This window comes from Grus americana, chromosome 3, assembly GCF_028858705.1.
Source record: "Grus americana isolate bGruAme1 chromosome 3, bGruAme1.mat, whole genome shotgun sequence".
NCBI classification, from domain to species: Eukaryota; Metazoa; Chordata; class Aves; order Gruiformes; family Gruidae; genus Grus; species Grus americana.
In genome coordinates, this window is record NC_072854.1 from 52,187,671 (window position 1) to 52,214,233 (window position 26,563).

Genomic DNA, 26,563 nt, shown 5'->3' on the forward strand with positions numbered 1-26,563 from the left:
ATCTATCAGCATGATAATGACATGTCTTAGATATTCCAGATGAAGATGATCATCTCTGACTAGGAAATCTTTTTTAAGTGCAGTTATGCTTGGGAAGGTGTTCACTGCTGTCATTTATCCTTTGATATACAGGACAGTAAACATTCTTGAAGATGCAAGAGGTTTTGCAGGCTCTAAATAAAAAAAATAAATCTTAATCTGGGAATGTGTAAAATATATAGATTTACAGTCAGAAGAGAAGTTACTTTTTGAAATTTATTGCTCTAGCATGTTGCCCAAGGACAGACTTTATAAATTTTATCTGCATCCCCTCACATCATATGGACAGATGAGCAGGACACTGAGACAATAGGTGACAGTTTGTCCCAACATTTTAACATGAAAAAGCTCTTGGTTTCACTTTTTTCCTTTTTGGGAGATCTTCATCATCATGTTTACCTCTCCCACCGTGAAACAGCATCACTATAATCATTTCTGATGGTCCACATAAGCCACACACTTTACAATACTGCCTTTCACTTTCATTAGAGGCAGCACTTTGTGGAGAAAGGTGGCAATGAGATTGTAGTTTTCCAAATCTACTTCTCTATTTAAAAAAAACCCCAAAACCCAAACCAAAACCAGAACAAAACAAGAGGACAACAGCTAGTCTGTAAGTCTGTAATGCTCTGTAGATGTGTCTGGACCCACACTCAATTGGGAATTCTGGTCAGATGAAGCAATAAGGAGCTTGAAAAGCAAATCACCATTGCCTCCCACACTGAGCTTGGGGAAGCAGTAAGATCATGAAACTATTTACTATTCAGTGTGCTTTTCTTTTTAGAAGCATCTGCATGAAGTTACAGGCACCAGCACCATCCTACTCAGCAACAGTTTGCTAAAAGACAAAATCTGGATTTAGCGTAACACTTACTGGTGCGATCACCAGAGTTAGTCACACCTAACTGACTGCCATGGGTTCAAAAGGGAAAGCACAATTTTTAAAAAAATCTGTCTAGCTGTTCCTGTGGCCTCCATTACTTATCAGCAGGATGGGAAAAGTGCACTTGCATGAATCTGCTAAGTAAGACACAGCACTCTCATCACCCATCCTGGGCTTGTGTCCAGCCCCAATCTGATACTGACTCTTTTTACTACAAGTGTACAGAAATACCTTGAGCAACTGTTCAAACAAACAAAAGCTACAAGTTGAATTACCTTGAAGAATTTCATGTAAACCTATTTACTATTATTTTGCTCTGTCAAAGAGAGAAAAAAGAAAGAGAAGCTCTTGTTCTGAGTGTCCGACCCACTCAGCCCGTGGTGTCAGCTGTCTTTTTAGAGAGACAAGTTTCTGCCATGACATTGCAGGCTGCAGAAGCCTTGTGTGCTGGTTGTTTTGTGAGAGTGCCCAGGTGCTAAGACATTTTTTTACCGGAGGTTTCATTAATACATGTTTGACACTGAGCCGAACCAGAAAGAAATCTATTTACCTTGAATGTTATCCCTCATATTACTGAGCTGCTGCACAAGCTGAGTAGCACGGTTGTTGGTCTCCATGGTTTCCTTCTGTATCAGTAGGCCTTTGCTGGATGCTTCATTTCCCTATGAATAAACCATGTGAGCTAGACATTAGATTTCTTTTCAGATCCATATGCATATGTGAGGATGAGCAGTGTAAACATACATTTCGCTTTCTCCTGATGAGCATGTGAAAGTCCATTTATCATATAAAGTGGTATTTACAGAGGTGTTTGAAGTGAAGGACTGTCTTGTTGGTATTTTCAGAATTGGAGAGACATTAAAATCTGTCCCGTATTTATCCATCATTTGCTGCAATCAAATTGCCATAAATGAGGTACAGTTGTAAAACTCCCATCTGCTGAGTCTCCTAGGCATTCAGCGGGGCTGGCTCATTTTGCTGGGTATGGCATTTCCTGAGTAAGCATATAGACTGAAGAATGTGTCAAGCTCACAACCATTTTTAGATCAGTGTCTCCCTCAAGTGAGGTCCCCAGCTCTGCAACTTAAGAAAAAGCACGAGGGTTCAAAGTACTCTGAAAAGCATAGCCACTCTCCTGTACTATATTACATTGGAGGCTGTATTTTGCCTTGTGGTCCTTCACATGTAAGGGAAACGAAGAGTTACCATGTTATAGTTATCACCTTTCTGAGAAGGTCTGTCACTTTGGGAGTCCTTAGATTGAATTTTCACTGGTGTTTCCCAGGGAACAGCAAAAAAAAAAAAGAAAAAAAGAAAAAAAAAAAAAAGAAGACTGCTATGCCATCGATGTTTCCTGGACTCTGTGTGTGTGTGAGGGGGTGTGCGTGTGGGCTGTGTGTGTGTGTGTACACGTGTAAGTCCGCACCACACTTGCCAGTGGTAAGGTGTTTGATTTACGGTCCCTGTTGGGGCTGCATCAGCAAAAATTCCCACTGTAAAATTAAGTTTCTGGGTTTGAGGTGCCCTGACACCTCATAAGCCAGAAGATACTTGGCTGTCGGCGTGCTCACGTCATGCCGAACGCGGCCGGTGACCCAGGACGGCGGCTGCTGCTCGGGGCTGCGGGGGCGGCAGGTGGCGCCCGGCGGCTGGGCCGGGGCGGGCAGCGCCGCAGCCCCGGGCCGGCACCCGAACAGAGCGAGCGTGAGGGTTTACGGAAAGGTTTTAATCTTATTTCTATGCACCTGGGTTTGGTGGGGTTTTTTTTTGTTTGTTTTGTTTTGTTTTGTTTTGTTTTGTTTTTTTAGTCTTTGAAGGGCAAGCAGTATGGGTTCTATTCGTATTCCTTTATCGCTGCCAGTGGTTCTTAGGGATGCTCTGTTGCTCAGCATGGCCACTTCGTGCTTATTTTAAGCAACTCGTTATTGTTTTTACACACACTTGCCTTTACATAATACTCCTTCCTTGCCAGATTTTTAACTGTTCAACACACGGGGAATTGCTGCAACAGATTTACTGATTGCCGTGAGAGTGATGGGAAACGCAGCAGCGTGAGTGAGGGAGGCTCTTAGGGACCCTCAAATGCCCACTGATGTACAGAAGCTCGTCCTGAAATTTCCTAAGAGCACAGGAAGGAAAGGTGCTCGGCTCCCGCAAGTCTCTGCCAAACATTCAGGATCGAGCTACATGCTATTTTAGTCTAAGCTCATCCCAAGCAGACTCAGGGAGTTAGAGCTCGCATTTACTCTTCTCATTTAGCAGGAGGATTTACCTCCAGTCAATGAATTCATCTTGCCTTCGGGGTTTAGAGGAGAATCTCCAGTGACCCCTCAGACACGGGGATGTGCATGTGAAATGCTCTGAACAGAAGATGCAGCATATCTCTGCAAAACCCACTCAAGGCCCTAACACCCGTTTTCCATAAAAGAGCAAAAAGTTCAATATATTCAGAGTTATTACTGTGGTGTTCCTTCCACTGGGAGAGTCTGGGGCCATTATTTCCCTGCCTTTACAAGCAATCACAGATATTCATGTGGAACAAACACTGGAAATTAGCACAGAGAAAAGACCAGAGGAAACGCTGAATTTACTGGTTCAGGGACAGTCAAACTGAGGAATGAGCTAAGAAATCCCCAGGTAGTACTGAAGATGACAAAATCATTATTATCCAAATTCACTAAATATTCCTAGAAAACCTAATGCCTTAATTGTCCTGCCTACGAACTACACAGAGGGACACTGAGGCGTGTGAGCTCTGCTGGATTTTCAGAGGTACAGAGGGGTGTGTGTGTGGGAGCTGATTTAATCAAACCTCTCTTGAACACAGGCATAGTCTGTGTAATTCTGCAGTGCTCTCTGTGCTAAGTAAGTGCTGATTAAAAACACTCAAATCCAAATTTGCTCGTCCACCTCTCTATGAAGCCCATTCTCTTCTTCTCTGTGTTTTTTTCTCCTACTTGCTCCTGCATTTGAGTTTTAATCTAAGGTATAATTTTAATTTGTCTTGTGAAGTAATTGGTAAGTGAATATAAGGTCTGGCATTTTGCAATAAGCATGAAATATACTCTAGTCATACTACAGCTGTTGTTATCTCTGGGAATAACAGAGTGATGTCTCTCTCATACACATATATATATAGCTATAGATATATCTTAGCAACAGAAAGATGTTTAATAATGTCTCTTTAAAATGCAGGAGAAGCAATTTTGAACCCTATTTCTTCTCTTAACATATATCATATCAGTATTCTTCTAGGGTGCAGTGAAAGTGTTATGTGAGCTGAGAGCAGATAACCTTAATTTTATAGCCTAGCAATTGAATGTGGATGCAACATTTATGATTACAATTGTGTTAAAACATATTTTGAGTGCTGATCAGGCTCCTATCTCAGTGGGTAGGTGAAAAAACTTTTAAACTGGCAGTTTGGTAACGTATTTTGAAGTGTCTAATTGGGGCTAATTTAATTTTATGAGAGCATACATGTAAAATAGATATAGTACAAACACTCCCAAAGTCAATCTGAATTAGTTTAGTGTTTGTTACTTTGCTTAATTAGAAATCAAAATGTGAAACAGAAAGGCAGTGCATCTATCTCAGATCAAACACGTTATGTAGGAGGGTAGGTGGGAACTCACATCCTGAGGGGAGGCTTTTTGTGATTGGTAACAACCCCCCAACCACATTCAACGGATGTTGGCCCTACATCCTTCCTTTTCTGGGAAGAAGACTTGATAGGTCATTTATGCTTTTAATTTAGAGCTAAAGTAGAAAGTTTAGAAATGAAAATAGCAGTAGAAAGTTCTCCCAACTACCTTTCAGGGCAGTCCCACTCTTGTTTGGTGAACCTACAGGTTCAGACTAGATGTTAGGAAAGAGTTTACTGAGAGGGTGGTCAAACACTGGAAGAGGCTTCCTAGAGAGGTGGTTGATGCCCCACATCTGTCAGTGTTTAAGGGACATTTGGACAATGTTCTTAATAACATGCTTTAACTTTTGGTCAGCCCTGAATTGGTCAGGCAGTTGGACTAGATGATCGTTCTAAGTCCCTTTCAACTGTAACTATCCTATACTGACCTCCTATGCCAGCATGTGAATATTACAAACCGCAAACCGTCAGAGCTCTGGCAGGGGGCTGTAAACAAACCTGTTCATCAAGTGTTGCCGCCTCTCTTAGGAGGTCATTCATTTCGTCTGCAGTGTCATCAACCTCGATGGTCCAAAGCACAGCATGGTTCTTTTTCTTGGACATTGCTGCCTGTGTGTGTGTGAAAAAAAGTCAGTGCATCTGAAAGCAAATTATTTGTCTAGTGAGAATGGAGATTTAAATATACAGGAATGGAAATTCATTGATTTAAATTACATTAAAAAATAAAAATAAAATGTCATCAATGTTTGTACCTGGAGATGGGTGGTAGTGAGGTTCAGGTCATTCAAGCGCTTTTGAGCTGCAACACCTGTAGAAATGCTCAGTAAAGTTGATTTGCTTTCATCGATAGCCAGAACTGCTAATCGGATGTCATCTGTCAAATCCCAAATACATTTATCGCAGCCTGATAAGAAAATAAGAGAGTGTAATTTTTCTTTATGTTTGTGTCAGTTAACAGCAAATATCTTAAATTCACATTATAGTGCTCTTGCCCCATGGTGCTCCCTCTTTGTCATTGATGGATCCTGATGGATACCCATTTTTCTTTCACTTTCATCCGCCCACTTCCAAGGTCCCACAGTACAGTCATGATGCTTCCAGCTGAGCAGCACCAGATGGGACTGCTCTGAGAGGCTGCCACAGCGGCTCCGTAATCAGTAGGGGGAGAGGGAGAGAGAGAGAGAGAGAGAGAGAAGGTATTTCCTGCCTATTCCCAAGAGGCTCTGCATGTTTATGGCCCAAAGAACAACAGATGAGGGTCAAAAAAAAACCAACTTCATTTTGTCAGAACCCAAAACTCTGTTTTTAAAATTTGGTGGTATGAGAAGTACGGATGTCCAGCAGATGGGCTCTTGGCTGCCTATCTGATTAGAAGGCAGCTTCTGAAAACACAGTTATAACATGTTTGGAATACGCTTGCGCAGAGCTGTATCCTTGTCCCTGCTGAATGCTTGCAATACCACCTTGGTTTTAGTGGCATTGGTGCCACTGCTAAATGCAAGAGACTTAGGTGAATGTGAAACAGAGATTCCTACAGAAACTTTTGCTTGGTATTGGTCTGTATTCTTGATGGCAGCATCTCCCAAATATTTTCCTTCTGGTTGCACTTCCAGGCACACGACCCTCTCTTCATGGGAGTCAGCAGGAACCCATGTGTGCCACACGGTCTGCATTATATCACAGGCATAATTATATCAACATTTAAAAAAAATCTCAGTGGTTACCACTAGTTACACCATAGTGCTTCTGGAAAGTCCCCAGGCTTCCTGTCATTAGAATAGGGGAGATGATAGTGGAAAAGCAACTGACTGATGGATATACGTCAAATTGTCAACAGCAACAATTAATATTAGATGTACAAATAGAAAACCAGAAATTATATGCAAGATGGCATATAGCCATCTGTGATAGCAGATTTTAGGGCCAGAATATTATTCTGCAGGCACTGTGTCTCAGTCTATAGAAGTGTCTTTGGTAATGTTTCCCTACTGCTCTGCAGTTCGTACCTAAACTTTCAGTCTGTATCGCAGAGTTGGACACATGCTTGTACTCAGTCAAGCAAGAACGTGTTTAAATACTCAGTCAGCGGGGCATTGTGCATATTCACATGTTTAAATGCCCTGTGGGACCAAGGTCAAAGTGCTGAGCCCACTGAGAACCGAGCTCTCAAGTTAGCATTTGTAAGCATCTAAAGACAAGAGTGATATTAATTTTTGGTGTTCTCATGACAGTCTTCTTACTGATGGTTGGGCAGTCTGTGCCAGTAGAAACTTCAGGACTGTCTGCGAGGCATTCTCCAGTCTGGCTGTCACACATTCTCCCTCCACAGTTACATTCTGGGGGAAAAAGAAAGGATTTTTGAAAGAAGAATCTTCAACACGTACAATCCACCTTTCCCCTCCAAAGACTAGTGAAATGATTGTGCGTAGGATTGTGCATGGATAGTCAAACCAAAATCAAGGGCTTCTTCGAAGCGATTTTTCCTTCAGTATGTAGAAAAAGGTGCTCTTTGCACTGTGGTCGAGTTGGACCAGATAGATAAAATATGAGACAGGAAACAGAACCAGAAAGCCTCTGCTGAAGTCACTTGTTCAAAGCTTCCCAGCTGGTCACGAGCAGAGGCAGCGAGGCCAGAGTTGCCCAGCTGGGCCATTGTGCATCACCGTCTGGAGAGGGTGATGTTCAGGAGATGGGCTAAGGAAAGCAGTACAACTGAAGTTAATTATTAGTTACAAATCTCTCCACAGACCTGTGGAATTTATCAGCACTGTGTCAGGCTGCCACTAAATAAGCTTTCCAGCTATCAGGGATTGATAGTGGACTCCAATTCCATCATCAGCTTGAGCATATCAAAAAGTAAATATCTCCTACCACTTACAATGAAGAATAAATGAGGTTTTACATTTTTTAAACTTGAGTAAGCTACATATTTATTGCCAGCACAAGTGGCTTTTAAAAAATGATAATTTTTAATCTAAAGTGTCTCTCTCAAGGTTTAATTGGCTTTTTAAAATATATTATTTTAAAGATTAAAATATTCTTGGAACACTTTGATAGAATAACAAAAACTCAAGGAAAGCATAAGAACAGCAGTGACTTATCTGGAACTCATTTTGCTGTCGTGATTCATGGTTTCAGCAGAATCTCATATAACAAAATTGTTTACTGCCGTTTTATGGCAGCCCATTCATTGTTCTCTATGAATTACCCTTGTGTTTACATTCTACATTGCACATTCGAGGAATTATCAGGGAAAATGTGTAATACAGCTTCAAAGTCAACCATGATGCACTAACATTGGAATAATTCTGTGTAACTGAACCAGTGTTAATGGAACTACTCAGTTTTTGTACCATTGTGAGAACAAAATTTGGTTATGAATTTTGTGGGGCAATTGTATTTTGACCTCACCACAATCTGTATGATCCGTGTATCTCCCAGCTCTTGGATCCACAGTTTTTAATTTGTTCTTTCTTTTGTTAAGAAGTGAAAGAAAAATCTTAGTTGAAAGCAGAGATTTCTCTATATCGCAGCATCTAGGCTATCCCCAGAACAGGTGGCAAGATTTCAGTTGCAAGATTAACATTTGGATGAGATTGGTGCTGAAGAAAATCAAATGGTGTCTTCTTATTTAAATGGATAACTCTTAATTTGCTACACAAATGCTTATAGTAAATTAATTTCAAAGCAGTCCTGACAATTTTCCATCTATTTGTTTAGGAGGTACCACATTTTTAGTAGGGAATTAAGACTTTCAATGCTATGGTGGCTTACTGGTGGAGTAAGCATCTAAATTTACCTTTATGTCTGAGGACGTTTGTGGAAAGTTTTGAAGTGTGGCTAAAGGACACATAGTTAAAAAATTCATGGAAAAGAAGCTGAAAACTACTATCCACAGCTACACAGATTTTGCCTTTTGCTCGAAAGAAAAAGAAATTATATTAGCTGTACAGAGCTGTTTGCTTATTTAGTTCTTTTGCATTTTTTTGTTCTATATACCCTTTGAGGTGCTCCATGGGAGCCATGTATACAGACTCTCTTGTTTCTTACACTAGTTTCTTTTCTGTATTTTTTGTATTTTAAAGAACTTATTTGTTTTATTTCAGAATCAATATTTTTCTAAATAAGAGTTCCTAATTGCTCCAAAATGCCAAACAAAGTGTAAGCTTGCCTTGTAAACTACCCAAATAGTTCGGATATCATGGAGATATCGAGTGGTGGTGCAGGCAGTCTATGCAGTACTGTCAAGTACAGCACGTTGTGGTGTTTAGCAGAAATGAAGATGAAACGAGAAGTGTGTAATTCCCTGAAACATAATACTTAAAAATCAGGATTTGCTAGAGTCAACTACGAGATTAAATTAACTCCTAAATAGAGAAAAGCTGTACCTCTCACAGCATATTGAAGTGCCCAGGCACTTTTTATTTTTAGCAAAGATCAAACACTACAAGAAAATCTGCTAACAAAGAGAATTATCAAGTTGATTTATAGTCTGCATGAAAAACCTGTGTAGAAAAGTCCTGTGCACCATGAAATCCCACTTAAACTGTATCTCAGAAATGTAAATAATACCAAGGCATTCTGCCTGTAATTCCTTCAACTCCTTAAGGGCGCAACCCAAAACTATACTGAGGTGATGAAAGTGTGACTTAACTTCAGTTTAGAAACTCTATGTTCAGAGATGCCTTCCAAAATTATGTCTTCCCTAATCTGCTTAGACACTTGGAATGCCCTGTAATCCCCAGACTTGTGGCAAAGCTACGCGTAGCTGTGTGAAGCTCTGCTTTTGCACATGGCCAGGGCACGATTGCTGTGGTTTGCTGAGTTGAAGCGCTGGGTGTGTTTCTCCTGCCTCGTGGCATTCAGGAGCCCGGAGCACTTCAGAGGTCTGAGTTGGGCGTGTGCGTTGGCTGTGTCATACCTTCGAGTCAGGCTGAGAGCTAGGACTGATTCATCTCCCCCATTTGTGTTCTGGTCCTTGAGGGAAGGACCCTGGGAAAGGGGTTGGGAGGGAGCCCCAAGGTCCTCGCTCTGAGCACCTGAATTTGCCTTTAGCTGTGGCTATTCCTCAGTGCTTTGAAAGAGGATGTAATCTTGTCTCCCAGAGCCGAAGCAAGGACAAAGGGCATGAGGCCAAAGGCCTCTTTGGATTGAACTCCTTGTAAATCAGGAGAATAATTATATCAGAGGACGTGAGCCTCTGTGACCCCTCTGTGTAGATATGTTTTGGTAAGATCTTCTGGGTAGCACTTTACCAGACCCTGGAAGTAGTCATCTCTGGTGTGGAAATACAGTAATCAGCAAGATTACACAGACACATGGGAAATGCAGAATACAGTAGCAGTGTGAAAACTAGCAGAAACTGAGCGGGGATTGGGTCAGGACAGGAAGGACGATCCTGTTCCCATAAAAACTGCTTTCAAGTCTTTAAGTGCCATCAGCCTGAGTGGTCAGGCGGGCAGTGTGTGGTGTGAACAAACACAAAGGTGAAGTCCCTGCCCAAGGAGAACTTAGATGCAGGACACAACAGTCCCTACATTCATCCTACCCAGGTGTTTGAGATGTTGGGGTCTGGGGTTTGAGACTTCCTCATGGGCAATGGAAAGAGGGCTAGTGCCTGGGATGATTCAACCAAACAGGTGTCCAGCTGACATCCCACCAGCTCGGTGGCCAGGAGCACCCCCTGCCTCCTGGGGCCACAAGTGCCCGATGACTGATTCAGGCAACGCTGATCTCTGGGAGGTCATCTGTAGACCATGCTGTGCTGCATTTTGCTCTGCTCAACTAAACTATTGACAATACCTGTACAGTTTTTAGCGAATCTGGCATCCCCATAGTAACCCGGAGCGCATCGTTCGCACTTGAACCCGGTGGTGTTGCGCAGGCAGTTGCGGCACTGGCCAGTCACTTCATCGCAGTCTTCAAAAATCAGGTTTGGGTCTGAGTTGCCGCTGCAGTCGCATTTTTTACAAGTGCTTCCAATTAGCAAAGGGTTCCCATAGTAACCGGGGGCACACCTGAAAGGAAGAGCAAGCCCAGAGATGACGAGCAATGACATTGCCATCTGCGGTATCGCTTTTTCTCTGACCTTATTTGTGTCACTGGGAATTGATGACTGTCTGCAGCAACTAAAGGACAGAAGGCAAATTAGGAGCTGTATTCCTGCAGAGGCTGTTTTGTGCTCTAATCTCAATCTGTACAGTTATATATTTTTCCCTGCTTGAACACTCCTGGTATCTCAATCGCACCAGTCTGCGTTATTTTTGTATGTGTGTGTGTCTTTAGCAGCAAAATGATTTGTTTCCCATTGTTTTAAAATCTATGACAGAATGACCTTGGCAGAGAGGCAGCTCTAGGGTTTATTTTGGTCTCTTTCAGCTTTGGATCTCACCAACTATATTGTGTTATATAGGAAACTGAGGTAAGACACTGCATTTCATGATGCTGAACCTCAAGAGGAAGTTCAGACCTTATTTTCATGATGCATATAACAAAGTACTGAAAAAGGTTTATATAAATAATTCTGTAGTGCAGCATTGGGGTGGTTTCTGGGTTTTGCAAAACAAAACAGGCACTCAACCAGCCTCCATTTTTCAGATTTATTTGATTTTAGCCTGCTGGCTGAGGGCAAAAGGCTGAGAGCAGCCACCGGCCCAGGAGAGGAGGATGCCTCTGTTGGTTTGCAGAAGGAGAGAGGGAGGTGGGTAACGAGCACTCCAGGGGAGGCCTGAAATGGGTCCAAATTGCTTTGCAGGTTATGTCACGTTTGGGAAGCATTTCTGTTGAAAAATCACTGCATCTTAAAATGGAAGACATGTTTGAAACTGTAGTGGCTTTTGAAAGTCTAGACAAACCGGTGATACCTAATGTTCCTGTGTGACCAGTGTCCCTTAGCTAAGGCATGAGGTAATAGATTTGATGTCCTCATTTGGAAAGAAAGGAGAGGGTTTCAGTTAAAGGAGTTTCTGCTGGTAGCAGGGAGTGTGCTTAATCCTACGAGCTAGAGGAACTTTTGCAAAACAGCCAGTGAGGCGAATAAAGCCGGCACGGGAGTGGACATGTTGCAGCTCACAGGAGCAAATCCTTGAGCAAGGGCTTCTCTGGACGAACTGGTGGCTGGAGCAGCCTGGAGCAGCGCCTGACGGACTGGAGGGGTCAGCTGGCAGGACCGGGACAACCCACGCCGTTCGTGGTGTCACTGCGGGGTGGCAGGAGGGTCTGTGACCCAGCAGCCCAGGGCACAGAGATCAGGGACTCATACCCCCAAAGTGGGAATGAAGAATTACTGCAGGGAGGGGGATAACTAGCTGGCGTAGCAATTGCTGACTGAAGAAATCGAAGGATTGAATAGCTGTTGCAGTGATTTAGGTAAGGAGTAGTTATTGTATTTCATCCTGTTTTATCACCCTGTTGTCCTTGTCTTTTCTCCCATCCATAAAGTCCTGTTCTAAGATGCTGTTTGTTCTGCTGTTTGTGGGCAGGGAGGGTGAGCCCTCAGGCAGTTTTGTGCTTCGGGTTTCTGGCTGGGAACCTGAGCAGAGGTCTCTTGTCTCCTAAAATCTGAACATAGTCAAATCCACATTCTGGTATTTCTGAATGATGAAAATGTGGGAGATCTGATAAGAGCTTCCGGTTTTGATCTGTTCCTACATTTGCTGATTTTTTTTTTTAAATAAAGTAATTTCCTCAGTGCTGCTTTGTTCATGTTCCAGTCCTGAACCCCCACAGTAAAAACACATGAAATTTTAAGCATCTTAATATAAATCACTTGGCTGCCGCAAATACTGCTTTTGCCAATGGCAAAGACTCTTTTTGTCTCTTTGCAGCACTGCCAGAATCTTTGGTGCAGATCTTATCACTTGAGTGACCCAGATGTAAAGAATAAAAGTGTGACCTGGAGTTCTGTGTACCCCTTGAAGAACTGTGAATGCGACACGGAGCATAATGAGTGTGATTTAGCTGACTTTGGTGGAGTCACTCCCCATTCCCATGAGAGTTAGAGCAGGCAGTGATGGGTAACGCTACTATTTAGTCATGCCAAAAGTCTTGCTATAATTTTCAAATATTTCAGCCAATCTGATATTGTAGCATTTTTCCAAATTTCAAAATTTCCATATTTTTATGAAGTTTGAACAAGAAAAAAAAACCTGTATGGATTTTTTTTAAAAAAAATCCTTTATTCTGAACTCTCAAAACCTTGCAGTTTCTTTTTAATTTTCTGTAGTAGGTATTTTCCAAGTGGTCATCTGTCTAATGTGGCCACCAAGTCACAGAAGCCACTGAGCAGCGCTGGGGCGAGACCAGCATTTTGCTTACAGCTATCCAGCTCTGGCTTTCAGCCAGCACCTCCTGAAGACTGTTCCCATCAGGCCCACAATATCTGCCCTCTCATCAGGGCAAGGTGATTTCTTTTTTTTTTTTTCTTTTCTGAAATATACCATTAGGTTCACTTGCCAGAAATATAGTGGACAGTTCCTCACATCCTCACAGATATAGTTTGTATGTGCTGCTTTTTATGACCATCTGATTCACTTTTATTAGCTATATCTCCTCATCTGGAGTAGCTGTCTAAAACAAATAGAAAATTTTAGAGCTGAAAATAAATGTGTCACCTTCACTTTCCCCTTCCCTTTGCCACTCAGTGCAGCTCATAGGGCTGGACTGTGCTTGGCCTCTTTTGAATCGCTGGTTGCATGTGAAAATAGTAGAGGCCGCTGGATGGAAACATACTGCTCCATCTCTGCGCTTTATGGCCTGAAAAGTAGAGGTCTGTGATAAATGTCTTTTCCTCCGTTGTATCAATAAATGGCTCTTTGTTGCTAACAAAGAAGATTTCCTCTCCCATAATAAAGCTGGTAAGTTATCTTTGTTTCATTTTGCAGCCATGTTTGCTTCCTGTAATTATTGGCGAGTAAGAAATTAACTTCCTCTTCCCTGGCAATGCCAAAAGAACCTTTTTTGTCTATTCACTTTGGACACGAAAGTATTTGTTCAGTTATCTTTTTTAACATTTGGGCATTAACAAAACCTGGATTTCATCCGCTACCACCTTAAAGCCTTATTGCTGAAGTCCAGGAGCAAAATGATTCATTCCTAAATTTCGAATCGGGAAGCTGGTTTTCTCGCTTCTTAACAAAAGCCTCGGTGCTTTCACAACACGGTTTGCTGGCAAACATAAACTGGATAGGTTTGTGCCAAGCCCCTGGAGCAGCACAAGGAAGCCTCCGACACGAACGCCAGAGGAAACGGAGCAGATTGCCTCCCAGGACGCTGCTCTGGAAATCCCACGCGCTGCCCATGGAGCGGTGTCCTGCAGCTCGCTGCCCCGCGGCACCCGTCGCTCAGCGCTGCGGAGAGCTGGGAGGGAGGGCGGTGAGCAGGACGTAGCTTTTCTCTCCCCGGGGACACAAGCTGCTATTTGGGCTGCAGGGACTGTCCCCTCTGGCTCAGGATCCCCCGGTCCTCCTGCCAGCATGCTGACAGCGCGGTAGCTGCCAGCGGTGCAGAGAGCGGTGGCAGTGCCCAGCAGCAGCGTACGCGAGGCAGGGACTTGCTCTTTAGCAAGTGGACGGGGACAAGCCATGCATTTCTCGTGAGTCTTCGAAAGGCTTTTCGTCGTTTCTGATACAAATGGGAGCAGGATCAGGAGCCGACCAGAAGGAAAGTCCCGTTTGCCACTGCTTGCCACTTACCCCCGCAGTTAGTCAAGGACTTACCACGGTGGCTGGGACAGGCGGATTTCTTTCTGTAGCTTTTTCTAACCCATCTATGCAGCTTTGCCTTCCTTGAGACAGATGCACTGTGTCAGGCTGGGTCGTGGCTACTAGAAAACAAAGCTGATGCTATTTTCTGCTGTTACTCTGCATCTGCTACTCATTTCATAGGATTTGAATTGCTTGTAGTCTAGGCTGACATTTTAATAACCATTAAGAAACCTCCCTGACCTTTTAATTGTCTGCATTATCCTTTGTGTATAAATCTGACATTTTGGAAGAACAAAAGAATACAGCCATAGGCCTGGAAACAAGGGTGGGTTTTTTTATTTTTGTGCCATCTGTCTAAAGGGCTTTCACTATTGCTGTCACCGTGTTAGTGATGCGGAGATAATATGCTGATGTTTTTACATCATCCGTAAGGGCAAAAGCCTCATTCTTTTTTTCATCTTACCTTTTTCATCTTGATTTCTTTTTGCATCTTAAGCATTCCCTTTCTCCCTTCTCTGATAGTTACATTAAGTATAATTTGAATTCAAGACTTATCCATTAATGACAGTGGACTGAAGTCTTAAATACTTCAGGGGCTTTAAGAAAAAAAAAAATGAGGTGTTCAGGAAGGCAGTGTCTGAGCCATCCTATACCCCTCAGTCTTTGTGTTAGAGCTGTTTTAATTTACTGGCTGCCCAAGGAGAATTTCTGAATTATAATCAGGCCTCTGACATTCATTGAAATATCATCCCTGTGTGTTCATAGCGAGTAAGATGGCCGTTCACAAGATAGGAGAGTAAGTTATACTTCTGCTGTATAGCTCCATTTATTTGTGTAATTTGTTATTTAGAGGGTATTTACTGGAAATAGTTTATGGACATAAGGGAAAGTTGAAAAGCAGCACCGGCCTATGGTTGTTTGCTTGACTATTGAATCGTATCTGTGAAGTATATTTAAAATTTAACTAAAAAACCTGCACCTGCTCATCAAGTATTTGACTAGATAATGCATTTTCTCCTTTGCTTTTGAAAAAATTATTTGGCAGAAGCCTGCTGTGTGTTTTAGAGTGGTGAATTGCAGGAGGCATCTATGTTATTTTTCATTTCAGCTGCTGTTTCTGATTTGTATTTTGTACTTTGATTCATAAATTGTATTCCTTTTAGAAAGATCACCGCATGAAGGTACACAAAGTGCAAGAACTCGATCAAAGTCCGTCAGATGTACACGTCTGTCTTACCCTGACATGTCTCCACAGCAAGTTCTTATGGTTTTTAGTAGGAACTGAATGAGATCCTTTAAGAGACACGACTCAACCTGATGAAAACACATGCACGAGAATTCTTCCCCGTGTGGGAAGATTCCCTCAAAGACTTCTGGACTTCAGCATTGTTGACTAGTAAGTCATTGTATTAGTTTCTTACCTTTCACAGTTGGGTCCTGCATAGTTTTCCTTACAGACACAACGCACGTTTCCACTTTTTCTGTAACAGGAGACTGCAAAGCTGGAATTTCATTAGAATGAATAGTTAGAACAGCATGCAATGGCAAACACCTGGGACTACTTCTTTACTACAGTGTGGACATTTGCTGTCAGTGTGAGTCTGGCTCTTGGTTACTTAGCACTGAATAGGTATTCTTAAGCTCTGTGTGTTACTCCCATTATACTTGTTTAGTCTTTTTAATTTGTGTAGAAAGCACTAATTAGTGTATAGCACTATGGAGCTATATAAATACAGATACATGTAAGTTCCTGTCTTGCAGTGTAGATCAGACACACCTGTGGGTTTTGATGCACATATTTTAGATAAAGGACTTTTATGATAAATGTGTATGTCATGTGAACCTAATTGCTTCCTGTCTCTTATTCTAAGGGGTGAAATATTGGTTATGAAAGACGCTGCAGTGAGCACTTCAGGAACGTAGTCTCTGGAATGGGTGCAGCAGTTTCCTGTGCAAATCCTACAGTTTTCCTCAAATCCAATCTGGAAGTACCGAGTGGTGAAAACTAACGTGCGTGCCATCCTCATTTACAGTAACCGAGGCCGCTCTACCGTCTCTCTGACTAAGCCTGAAAGAGTCTGGGGCCTCTGCTGAGACCAACATGCCAAGTAGTGATACTGATTGCAGTAATTTTCACTGCTGTGATTCTAAATCAGGGATTCCTTTGCTTTCTTATGTTTTCAGGATTTAGCAAATGTGTAACTAAAGGAAGAGCAGCAGCCAGATGTGTAAAGTACAAATTGTATACGCTTCAAACACAGTGACGGACATGGCTTAAATATATTTGCAGGAAAAAGACATGCAGTCCTAAAGATGTTTCCAGTTAGTTTGCAATATGTGTGAGTAAATGCCTGCCAGCACTGGAGTGCGACTGGAACGGTGAGTGGCAGCGGCTGCCAGCTGCGGGCCCATGGCTGTTAACACACAGGTCCCGAATCGCACGGTGCTGGGCAGCTGTGGCCAGGTTGCATCCCCTTCGCACAGAAGGACAAAAGACTCGGAGCAATGGGAAAGAGCATGATCCTGATGTTTCAGGAATGAGCAGCATTGAAAGATGACCAGAATTCCTGCATATTTTTAGTTCCCACCAGCATTTCTCAGCTGGTGGGATAACCAGGGTCAAATAAATCTGTGTCTGGATCTGTGCTGTCTTAAAACATTTCATATGACCAGAGAGAACATAAAATGAGATTCTTCTCACAGAATTCACAAATTAAATTCAGTAAAGCTTTTTTGAGAACATATAGAGAAAATCATAACAGTTTGGCAGCCCTCCTCTTCTTTTACAGAGGTTAGTTCACATAGTTGAAAAAACCACATTGTGGATGTAAGTTATGAAATAAGACCGAAGCCTTCCCCAGGTTTCATATTTTTTGTGATCTTTAAGGGAAAAAAGTTCGTAAAATTCCCTCAGGTTTGAAATAAAGTAACATCTGCTGGACTGTGAAGCAAGCTCTCTCCTTTTTTTTTATTCCAAAGAGATGACATTACACTTCATGTGTAATGTCCAAAAGTTATTCCAAAAGTTCCAAGGATAGCAGATATGAAGATAGTCTGGCCAGAAAATCTAGAGACACACAGATGAATCCCAACAAAATATGTGTCTGATGAGTCTGTCAGTTTACAGATTTGGTCACTTTGTCTAACTGTTATGGCTGGTTATTTCCAAAGCAAAACCAAGTACAAAACATCCTTTGGATGTTCTTTATTTAAGGCATTTAATGCTTCTCTGCTTTCTGGTAGTTACTGCTTTGCCTTAATATAAATGGAGTAGGATTAATGGAGGAAAAATAAAAAAAACCAAACCCCCAAAAACCCGGTTGTTCCTTGAATTTAGTTATGCAAGGCTGAATGTTGCTCAGTCATTATTATTTGTCTGTTCCAGCCCCAGCTGAAGGCAATTGCTGTGGTCAGATCTCTCTCATGCAAGAAGCTGAATAGGCAATTTCTGCATGTTATTTAAAGAGGGTTAGGAAGCAAATTGGGATCAGATATTCCTTTAACTACTGCCTTCAGGACTTTTCCAAGGGAAAACCCTGAAAAAATGAAGTGGATTTTTACTGGGGTAGTTTTAAAAGGGTGACGTATCATAGAACATAGAATATCCTGAGATGGAAGGGGCCCACGAGGATCATCAATTCTAAATCCTATATTGCTGCTAATGTTGGAGCATCTGCGTTCAGGCTCCTCGCAACTTTTGTTCTCCCTTCCCAATCCCATGCTGCTGTCCTTTTGGGTTCAGGGCTTCTTTAGCTCTAGTGGTCTGGAATAGGAGAGATGTATGTCCTCAGCAGAAGGGCTAAAGACTGTGTTGAAGCAGGGAATGCTCCTCAGGCTCTGCACCCATCTCCCATAGCACTGGCAGAGCCAGCCTATAGGTCCGGTCCCTCCTGGTGCCACTGCACCAAGCCCTGCTGGGCTGGTGGGCCGGCTGGCTCCCCGTGGTGGGGGGGCACTGCTGTGGAGCCCGGTGGGCTGTAGGACTCGGTGGATGCAGACCCGGCCATGCTCTCTCAAATCGCACCGTAGCGAGGACAGCCTAGACATTTGCTTGATGGCTGCGCTCGGTAGGGACTGGATCTCATCATGCCGTGGTGCCTCAGGCATGTGCAGCCCAGGTTGTGGTTGAGAGAGCTGCTCCTTACACCAAAGTGGCTGCTCTGTGCCCAACAGGTCAAAAAAAACCCCAAAATTCACTTTGCTAAGGAAAAAGCACTGCTTCTGACTGTTGTATTTCTACTATTTCTGGCATTACAGCTACTACTGAAACTGGAGGAAGCGGTCTGCTTCGTCTGTGAGCTTGCTCCCTCCTAAGCCCTTTCAAATGTGAGCAAAGCCAGGTTCTTCCCCTGTCTCTGGAGGATTTTGTCTCTAATCCAGGCAAAGCTGCAGTTTTTCAACAATAGCTGTTCTCCACCCCATGGCCTTCCTCACATGTCTGCAGCTCACTGCGAAAGCCAAGAGGTGATCTGCAGGACTCTGGCCGGAGTGATTTTGCTCCGTTGCCATTTTGAGCCTGTGCCACTGAGCAGCTGAGCAAAATGCGGCTCATCCCACCTTAAGGCTGTATGAGTAATCCTATAGCAACTGCAAACAAATACAGTGAGGAAATTCCCCTTTGCTGAGAAGCCTTGCTGAAAGTGAAATTGGAAACAAGACAACAGGAGTACGTATCTCGCCAGAAAACAGCTTTAATCCATTGGCAAGTATTTACTAGCATCTCCTCTGTGCACTATAGTGGGATTTGCATAGGTGCCTCTCTCTTAGAGCACAGACCTCAAGCAAAAGGAAGCTGATAATTTCTTTCATCTGCATTATTGAAGTACCGCTAACTGTTTCTAATAGCTGCTGGTCATGGTTTGTAGTTATTTGTTTCTTCTGAAGGCACAAAGTGGCTAATAGCTGGAGCTCTTTGGCTTGGTCTTTGTTTTCTGTCAGGCTTCAGCGTTTCTTACCCAAAGGTATCTGGGCACCAGCTGAAGGGCACCGTACCTGTCACAGGGTTCTCCAGCCTTTTCCTTTTAACTATTCCTGTACTAACTAGATCCAGCCACTGTTTGCTCAGGACTCTGCCTGGCTATGCTTTTTCATGGTTGGTTTTACCATCCAGAGGTCATGGATTGATCTTTCTGTCTGTCTGTCTCAGCCACATACATCCCTGATGCCCTGATGCCTTGGGGAATTTGTCTTTGAGGGTTTCTTAAAAGTAACCACACAGCTGAATAATCTCTCCTACATAAAAGAGGGAGAACTTGAATGTGCTCAAATATTTTCTCATCTCCCTTGGTAAGAATTGATATGAGCACTTAAGGATATTTTACACCTTCTAAATGAAATGCTGTTTCCTGTGGTTATAAATGTGAGCAGCTGGTCGACCTCTTACTTTCCCCTGGCTGGGAAAGGCAGCAGCCTTTGTCTCCTGTGTCCGGGAAGGGGTGCTGACCCCACCTTGGAAAGGTCCAAAGCCAGCCCAAATCAAAGAGAAGCAGAGACTCTTTACATACTTGGCAAGTGCTGGCAGGGGGCAGGGACAGGGCTGGCAGAACGTGGGCACTCCTCTGACAACATCACCGATGAAGCCATCTGGACATTGCTCGCAGTGCTGTCCTGTTGTGTTTCTCTGGCAGTCCTTCAGTGCAAAGAGAGAGAGTGGTGAAAGTTAAACAGAGGTGCTGCCTAATTCGGAAAGAAATCATTTAGCTGAAGACCTGTCCAGCCAGACCCCGACCCTTCAAGGCATTGCCAGATGAAACCAAACCAGCTAGCACTGCTACAAATGAAAATGCTATAAATGATGACACTGGCCGGCCAGCAAGTGTTGGCAAGGTGCGGTACAGGGCAAAACAGACATATGTGCTTGCCAGGTGCTGGAGCAGAAGCAGCACTACCTGTCGTCAGAGATGTCAGGGGTACTCGGGTGGAGCCGGCAGCCCTGTTTTGAGTTGCGTGTGCAAGTAGGAAAAAAATCCCCTTTACTGACACCAAAACAAATTGAAAAATATCTGCAGGTAAATACCTGTATTGGCAGGGGCAAAAAGGAGTTTCCTAGAGAAATTAATAGGCCACAGGTTCATGAATGGATTCAGAAAGGATTCAGGAGATGGATGCTGGTGGAGTACGAAGCAGAGACTTCAGAAACGGGCCAGGCTAGGTGCCCTCCCCAAACAGCATCTGCTATTGCCACTGCTGGGGACCCAAGATGGGCTGCAGAGACCTTCGGTTTGGCTCTGCAGGGGACCTCTTGTGCTACGTTCAGAGCTGGCACAGGTGCCAGGAAATGACCGCGGTGCCCCAGTTTATTCCCCAGCAGTCATTTAATCCCATCGCAGAAGTCGCTGTGCTGTCAGCAGCTGGTGGTCCCTGGAATAACAGGGAAGCTGGGTGTAGGATTTCGGGAGCTCCCCAGCACGGGGCAAGGGGCACCTTTTGGCCTCTCTGTGGCCGCAGCTTCTTCAGCAGCACCAGCCTGGGGGTGGGTGAGCTTAGTTTGCCGATTTTTCATCTAAGTCAGTCCCTACAGGTTTGAAACTCACTTTCTACTCCAACCATGGTGTGCTCTTTAAAGAAAAGAGTATGAGAAGAGAGGAATGTGATTAGGGAAGATGTTTAATGAAAACAAACGGTCAAGTCTGACTTGCACAGGCATTGCTAAATGAGTTTTGTATCCGAGTATTGTAACTTTGATTTAATGGCAGAATTTTGTCCTGGCAACATTGATGTTTTGGGTTTGTTTTTTTTTTTTTTCCCTAAGTCGGTGTCCAGATATCATCAATTTGCATTGAAAAGTGTAATTTCAGTAAAGGACACTCCCTTGTGACAACACATCTGATGTGTTCTTTAGCCAATATTCCTCATTTGAATCGCATTAAAGCCCCCTCAGATACGAGTCATTAATTTAGTTCAGATCCTTTTTGATTCTGGAAGACTTTGCTTATGTTGCTGCATTTTTGATAGTCATACAGAATCTATTGCGCAGCAATTATTTATTTCTACAAAGCTGTGATTTGGCCAAAGAACTCTACAGCAGGTAGAATATAATAAGGAAAGGAAAAAAGTCAATTTCTTTTTCCATGGGTCTTTAAATAGATTAAACACCAAAAGTTGTAGAGCTAAAGGTGTTTTTTCATAGTAATATTTGCTATAAAGAAGAGAGTATATAGTATACAGAAAATCAGAAGATTATTTTAACTAAAAGGCTCTAAAATACAGAAAGCTTGACTAGGAGGAAGAGGAGGAGGAAGGAAACTTGGTGAGAGCAGAGAATCTGAGAGCAAATGAGGGCAGAGTGGCAGGCAGCCGCTGGGGAGATGTCCAGCTCTCACGCGGTGTGAGCCAGAAGGCACTGGAGGGCTAATACAGTTTTAAAAATAGTTTGCATTTGTCATTATTCGATGAAAAGGCGATTTTAATGTACCACAAGAGAGAGATAAGAGCACGGGCACTGAGCACTCAAAGAGAAAGAGCAATCCTGTATCTGAAGCAGGGGCAGAGGCCTCGGGCGGGCTGCATTCAGTTGTAGCCTTCACCACGCTCTTCGTTTGTGCTCTGAGCAGCTCACTTCACCTCTCTTGTCCTCAGCTCTCCAAACAACACACGGGTATTATCCGAATAAATCCGTTACTGGTTTCCAAAGCTCAGATACTATTGTGAGGAACAGAGCAAGGCAGCAGGGGAGCTGATGGTGATCCTTAAATCTGCAGTGGTTTTCATCTTCTAAACCGAAGGGAAGTGCTAAAAGGCCCTTTTACCCCAAAGACCCTGTTAGCCGAGCGCTTGAGGCACTTTTGTTGCTTTTCTCTGGTTAGTGATTACGTAAAAGTGGCTTTATCTTATTTAACAAGTCAGAACTCCTGTGGGTATTTAGAATCATATTTTTACAGTGATGAAAAAGGTGTCCTTATATTTTATGTTCCATTAGCTTGCATCTCTGACAAAACTGCTAACTGCAGCGAGAGCCTGTGAGACACCTCTGAAGGCAGGGAGGACACCCTCCCTGCAGCTCACGGATGATTCTCAGCGCTGGGTGGCACTGGCTTGTTAGTTTGAGAAAGATGTTTTGCTTCGGAATGGGTCACTTTTGACAGAGGAGTAATGATGAGGAAAAAAATAGCATTCAATTTATGGCAATTTTTGTGAAATTGGATTTTAAAAAAGTGCTTTGCTGTACGAGTTGGAAGGGCTGCTCTTGGTTTTTGTTTTGGTTTCCTTTGAAAAACAAGGAAGACTAAAATAAAATTCTCCAGAAAATACTCAGTGATATGTATCTTAGGACATCAAACACTGAAGTTTAGCAGAAAATTGCTGCCTGTCTTTGTACAGAACAGAGTGAGACATGGTAAAGGTTATGATAACAGGTACAACCATGCAGTTAGAAGTATCAAAACTAGGCTTTATAATGCTCTGCTTTTTGTAGACTACGTTTCAAATTACAGTAAGTTAAAATTCTAAACTCAATTCTTTCCATATGGCCATGTTAATACAACCTTTATTTTCATAAAGCAAAAGTCAAGGCAGAGGTGTTCCTTCCTCACGGACACTTCAGCTTCAGAAGATGTAATCCAATCTAATAGCATCCTGGCTTTAAAAAGCTTCTATACGAGGATACAGCATATAATAATTCATCCATCAGTACACCAGCAGCAGCTTGTCAGATGACAGAGTGGCTGGAGTGTGTTTTCCTATGTTAGAAAATGCCTTAGCTGGTCCTACTACCCTGCTCTCACTGAGTACCATTCAATCAGGGTGAGCATTTCTACCTGGCCCTTACTGTAACTATCTACACTTTTCACACATGAAAAGTATGTGAAAAGATGCTGTGGGGAGATACTTGGGAACGGTTGTCAAGACAACTGCCAACCTAATATGATGAGAATAACAACAAAACTCAGTTCCTGATCCAGTTTGAGTCAACATACCCCCTCTATGTCTAAGTTTTGGTTTGTAGAACTTGTTCTGCATTAATGACTGAAGTGGGAGCTGATGTCTTGCCAAAACCACCTGGCCCTCTACTTTCTCAGTTCATCACTTGTCCTAGCTTACTGTGGGAAATGCAGCTGGGCAGGCGTGAGAGCGACGGCAGCCCTTCCTCGCAGCCTTGGCCTGACTTCCTGCGTGCCTCCTGTACGGGGAACGGAAACGGAGTGGTCGCATGTTGGGGGTCACTATTGCAAGTTTTTGGTAGTAGAACAGTTAGGACAACAACTGCTAAGCTAAAACATAGCTAAGAGGGAGGGAAGTATCTACATAGGAGAAAATGAGTCTATTAACGCTAATGCTTTTGACAACTAGTGCATACCTACACACTCTGGAGAAGGGCTGCATTTCAGCACCAGACTGTACTGGTTAGCTTTCCAAACATGTACCACCAAGGTCACTATAGGTAGATGTAGTCCATCTTTATAGAAAGAAACAGTGAGCTGTAAGCTGCAAGGCTCCTCGTGAAGTCAGAAGTACCTAATAAGCTGGAGAGTTTTGCTAGCTCCCTGCTGCTTTTTGCTCGTGCTTGATGGATTGTTGTAGATCCACTGGCGATTCTCCAGACCTGCCTTGGCAATCATGTGGAACATATTATCCTCTCGGGCAGAACTGCCAAATCCATTCCAACCTTTCCACTCATCTGTAAACCCAAAAGCTTAAACACAAATCACTTACGTGACAATACGCTCTATTGTGAAAAATTCCATAAAAGGCTGGAAAGGATACCAGCTAATTTATTGTCTCCACCGTTATGATCCTTTGGCCTTTCTTGTTCCAAAAAAGTCTTATTTATTTATTTATTTACTTTTGAGTGATCTTTGGATGCCTTATATATATATTGATCAAATATATGGGACTAGTTATGACAAAACACTTAGCGATTTTTAGGTAGACGCCAATAAATTTACCGTTCACCTTCTGCTGTAGTGCTCTCTCCAGACTTGCTGCTTCTGCTTTATGAGTTTTCATGCATTTATGAACATCTAGCCTCTATTAACAGTAGAAATATCAGAAAGAACACTGATAACTCAGTCCAACAATTTTGTCTGAATATCCAGCTTTGTAACTTTTAAAGCCTTTCAACCTTCCAATCCATTTAACTGTGTTCTGGAGTTGTTGCCATAGTACATTGCAGTCACCTCAAGCGACTTCCTTCCTTAGTGTATGCAATCAAATGTTTTAGTATGGTAAAGCCCTGCCCATTATACTACTTGTATACGGCATCAGAGCTCATTGCTTTAGACAAGCTGTTTCACCTCCATATGCCACTCATTTCAGAGCTACCATCCTAGCTGCTCTGACGTTCTGCTCAGCCATCAAATCATTTGAAGCCCACTCCCATGTCTGAATTTTAAAATGTTGAACCCTCAATGGAGGTGCTGTAAAGAAATAGCTCAGCTGTGGGTTGCTGGTGGGGTAGGGTCTGGGGATGGTGAAGGACGCAAAATATTCCCTTCATATCTCCATATCTTATTAGCAGTAAAACCTGATGGGCTTTATGCAGCAGAAATGCACATCACTCTGTCTGCAGGCTGCCACTTCGGTTTCACCCAGTTAACATCACATACACGCATGTTTCCAAAATCAAAAGCTAGAGGGTCCTACAAATGACTTCCTTTTCTTCTCTTAGCTAGGATTGAGAAGGTTACATTAAAAGTCCAAAGTCTAAAATCAGTACAAAGAATTGGTGTTTCTTCCTCTACTAGCCTTACATGCATCATCAGATAATGAGGCTTTATCTGAAATGAAGCATTATTTGACATCTGTATTGTATTATATCGTAATGGAGCTTACACTGTGCTGCCTGCTCTTCTAACACTTGGGTGATTTTCTATGCTAAAAAAATGGACTGAGTGGCTCTTCAATTTTAATCACAGGACAATGTGATTGATTTCTACACCAGTTTTATGTGGACATCTATGGAAGAAGGATCTGTCTGCAATAATTTCTTCTGTCTGGTTACCTAATGAGATTGTTGATTCATTGATTGTGTCATTCCATAAGCTTTTAAAGACTCGTGGATTTGATTTACACTCTATGAATAATCTGAGAGAAGTTTTGAAACAGACCCCTAAGATAGATACTTATGTCAGAGGAAATTAAAGATGTGAGTACTTTACCCTAAAGCATTGTTAATAGGAGTTTCATTTTATTTGATTTCAAATTCAGGGCAGAGGCCAATGAAAATTTCATTAATTTGTATGCTGTGAGAACTACATTCACCAAATTGATTTGGAGGATTTCCATAATATGATGGTCTTAGAGCATTGTATGGACTCTGACCCTTATATTTCATCCCTTTTGAAGTAGAGTATTTTTTCATTTTCATACTGCCTTGTTCATTTATTCAGTTCTTATAGCTTAGTTATTACTTACGCTACAAAAAATAATTATCTACCAACTGAACACACTGTTATTATTACTTTCATGTTGTCTTCCATCATTGTTAGCAGAGTTAACTTTAAAAAATGATTCTTTTTCTTCATGTTTAAATCATTCCATTGTGTGAATAAACATGTAGACATAGAAACTTTTAACTTTGGGGAACATCAGTTCTTCTAAAGGTCTTCTGCTAAGGACATTCCACAACATCTGTGACTCATGGTTAGGGTAATGTGTGGTGCCGGTGGAGAGTCCATAAGTGATAAAACTGTTGTATCTCAGAAGCAGGGAGATAGCAGGTTTATACTGATAGAAATCGAACATGACAACAATTATAATATGGAATAAATACAGAATCTCTCTTCTTTTTAACTTTTTTTAATAGCCTATTAAAAACTAATTGAATGCAGAAAGCAGAAGGTCTTATGTCTTACTATCAGGTGTGGTGGCTACTACTGCAAGAATTATTGGAATAATTTGCCTAAAAATTTGAGGACAGAGAAAATTGTGAGGTCTCCATACCATGTGGTCCTATCTCTTTGCAGACACTCCAAGCCATGTAGGTACCTACTCCTTTCTGCCCCAGCCCCAGCCCCCAGCAGGCTTTGGCCAGGTACGTTGCTGTGCTTCTCCAGAATGATCCTTAGGGAAGGCTGCTTCATCTACTGATTCTAATACAAATCACATTATCAACCATCAAGTCCCCTTTTCCCAAATTACTTGCTCTCATTCATAGAACATGCTGCTTCTTGCTGTAATCCAAATTCCATCTTTCTTTCTCTAAGCTTTTCTTCTCCCAGGTTTTCTCAGTCACATTTTGCAGTTTACCAGTTTCATCAGTCTTCTGATCTCTCTTGGAAATTTCCACATCTTTAGGAAAGTCCTGTTACTGCAGTCCCCATGGGCATCTCTGGTTCTGTTTTATGCTATCAT

General features: G+C 42.5%; 1 protein-coding gene across 1 annotated transcript in view; it reads right to left on the minus strand.

The window, feature by feature from the left end:
- LAMA4 (laminin subunit alpha 4) overlaps positions 1-26,563 on the minus strand; it is a 100,356-nt gene that overhangs the window by 47,929 nt on the left and 25,864 nt on the right. Inside the window, exons 3-9 of the mRNA XM_054821485.1 lie at positions 19,777-19,901; positions 15,694-15,774; positions 10,371-10,585; positions 6,809-6,904; positions 5,321-5,472; positions 5,067-5,177; positions 1,473-1,584 (exon numbers count right to left, since the gene is read on the minus strand). Coding sequence (XP_054677460.1) covers positions 1,473-1,584; positions 5,067-5,177; positions 5,321-5,472; positions 6,809-6,904; positions 10,371-10,585; positions 15,694-15,774; positions 19,777-19,901 — 892 coding nt within the window. The remainder of the gene's footprint in view (positions 1-1,472; positions 1,585-5,066; positions 5,178-5,320; positions 5,473-6,808; positions 6,905-10,370; positions 10,586-15,693; positions 15,775-19,776; positions 19,902-26,563) is intronic.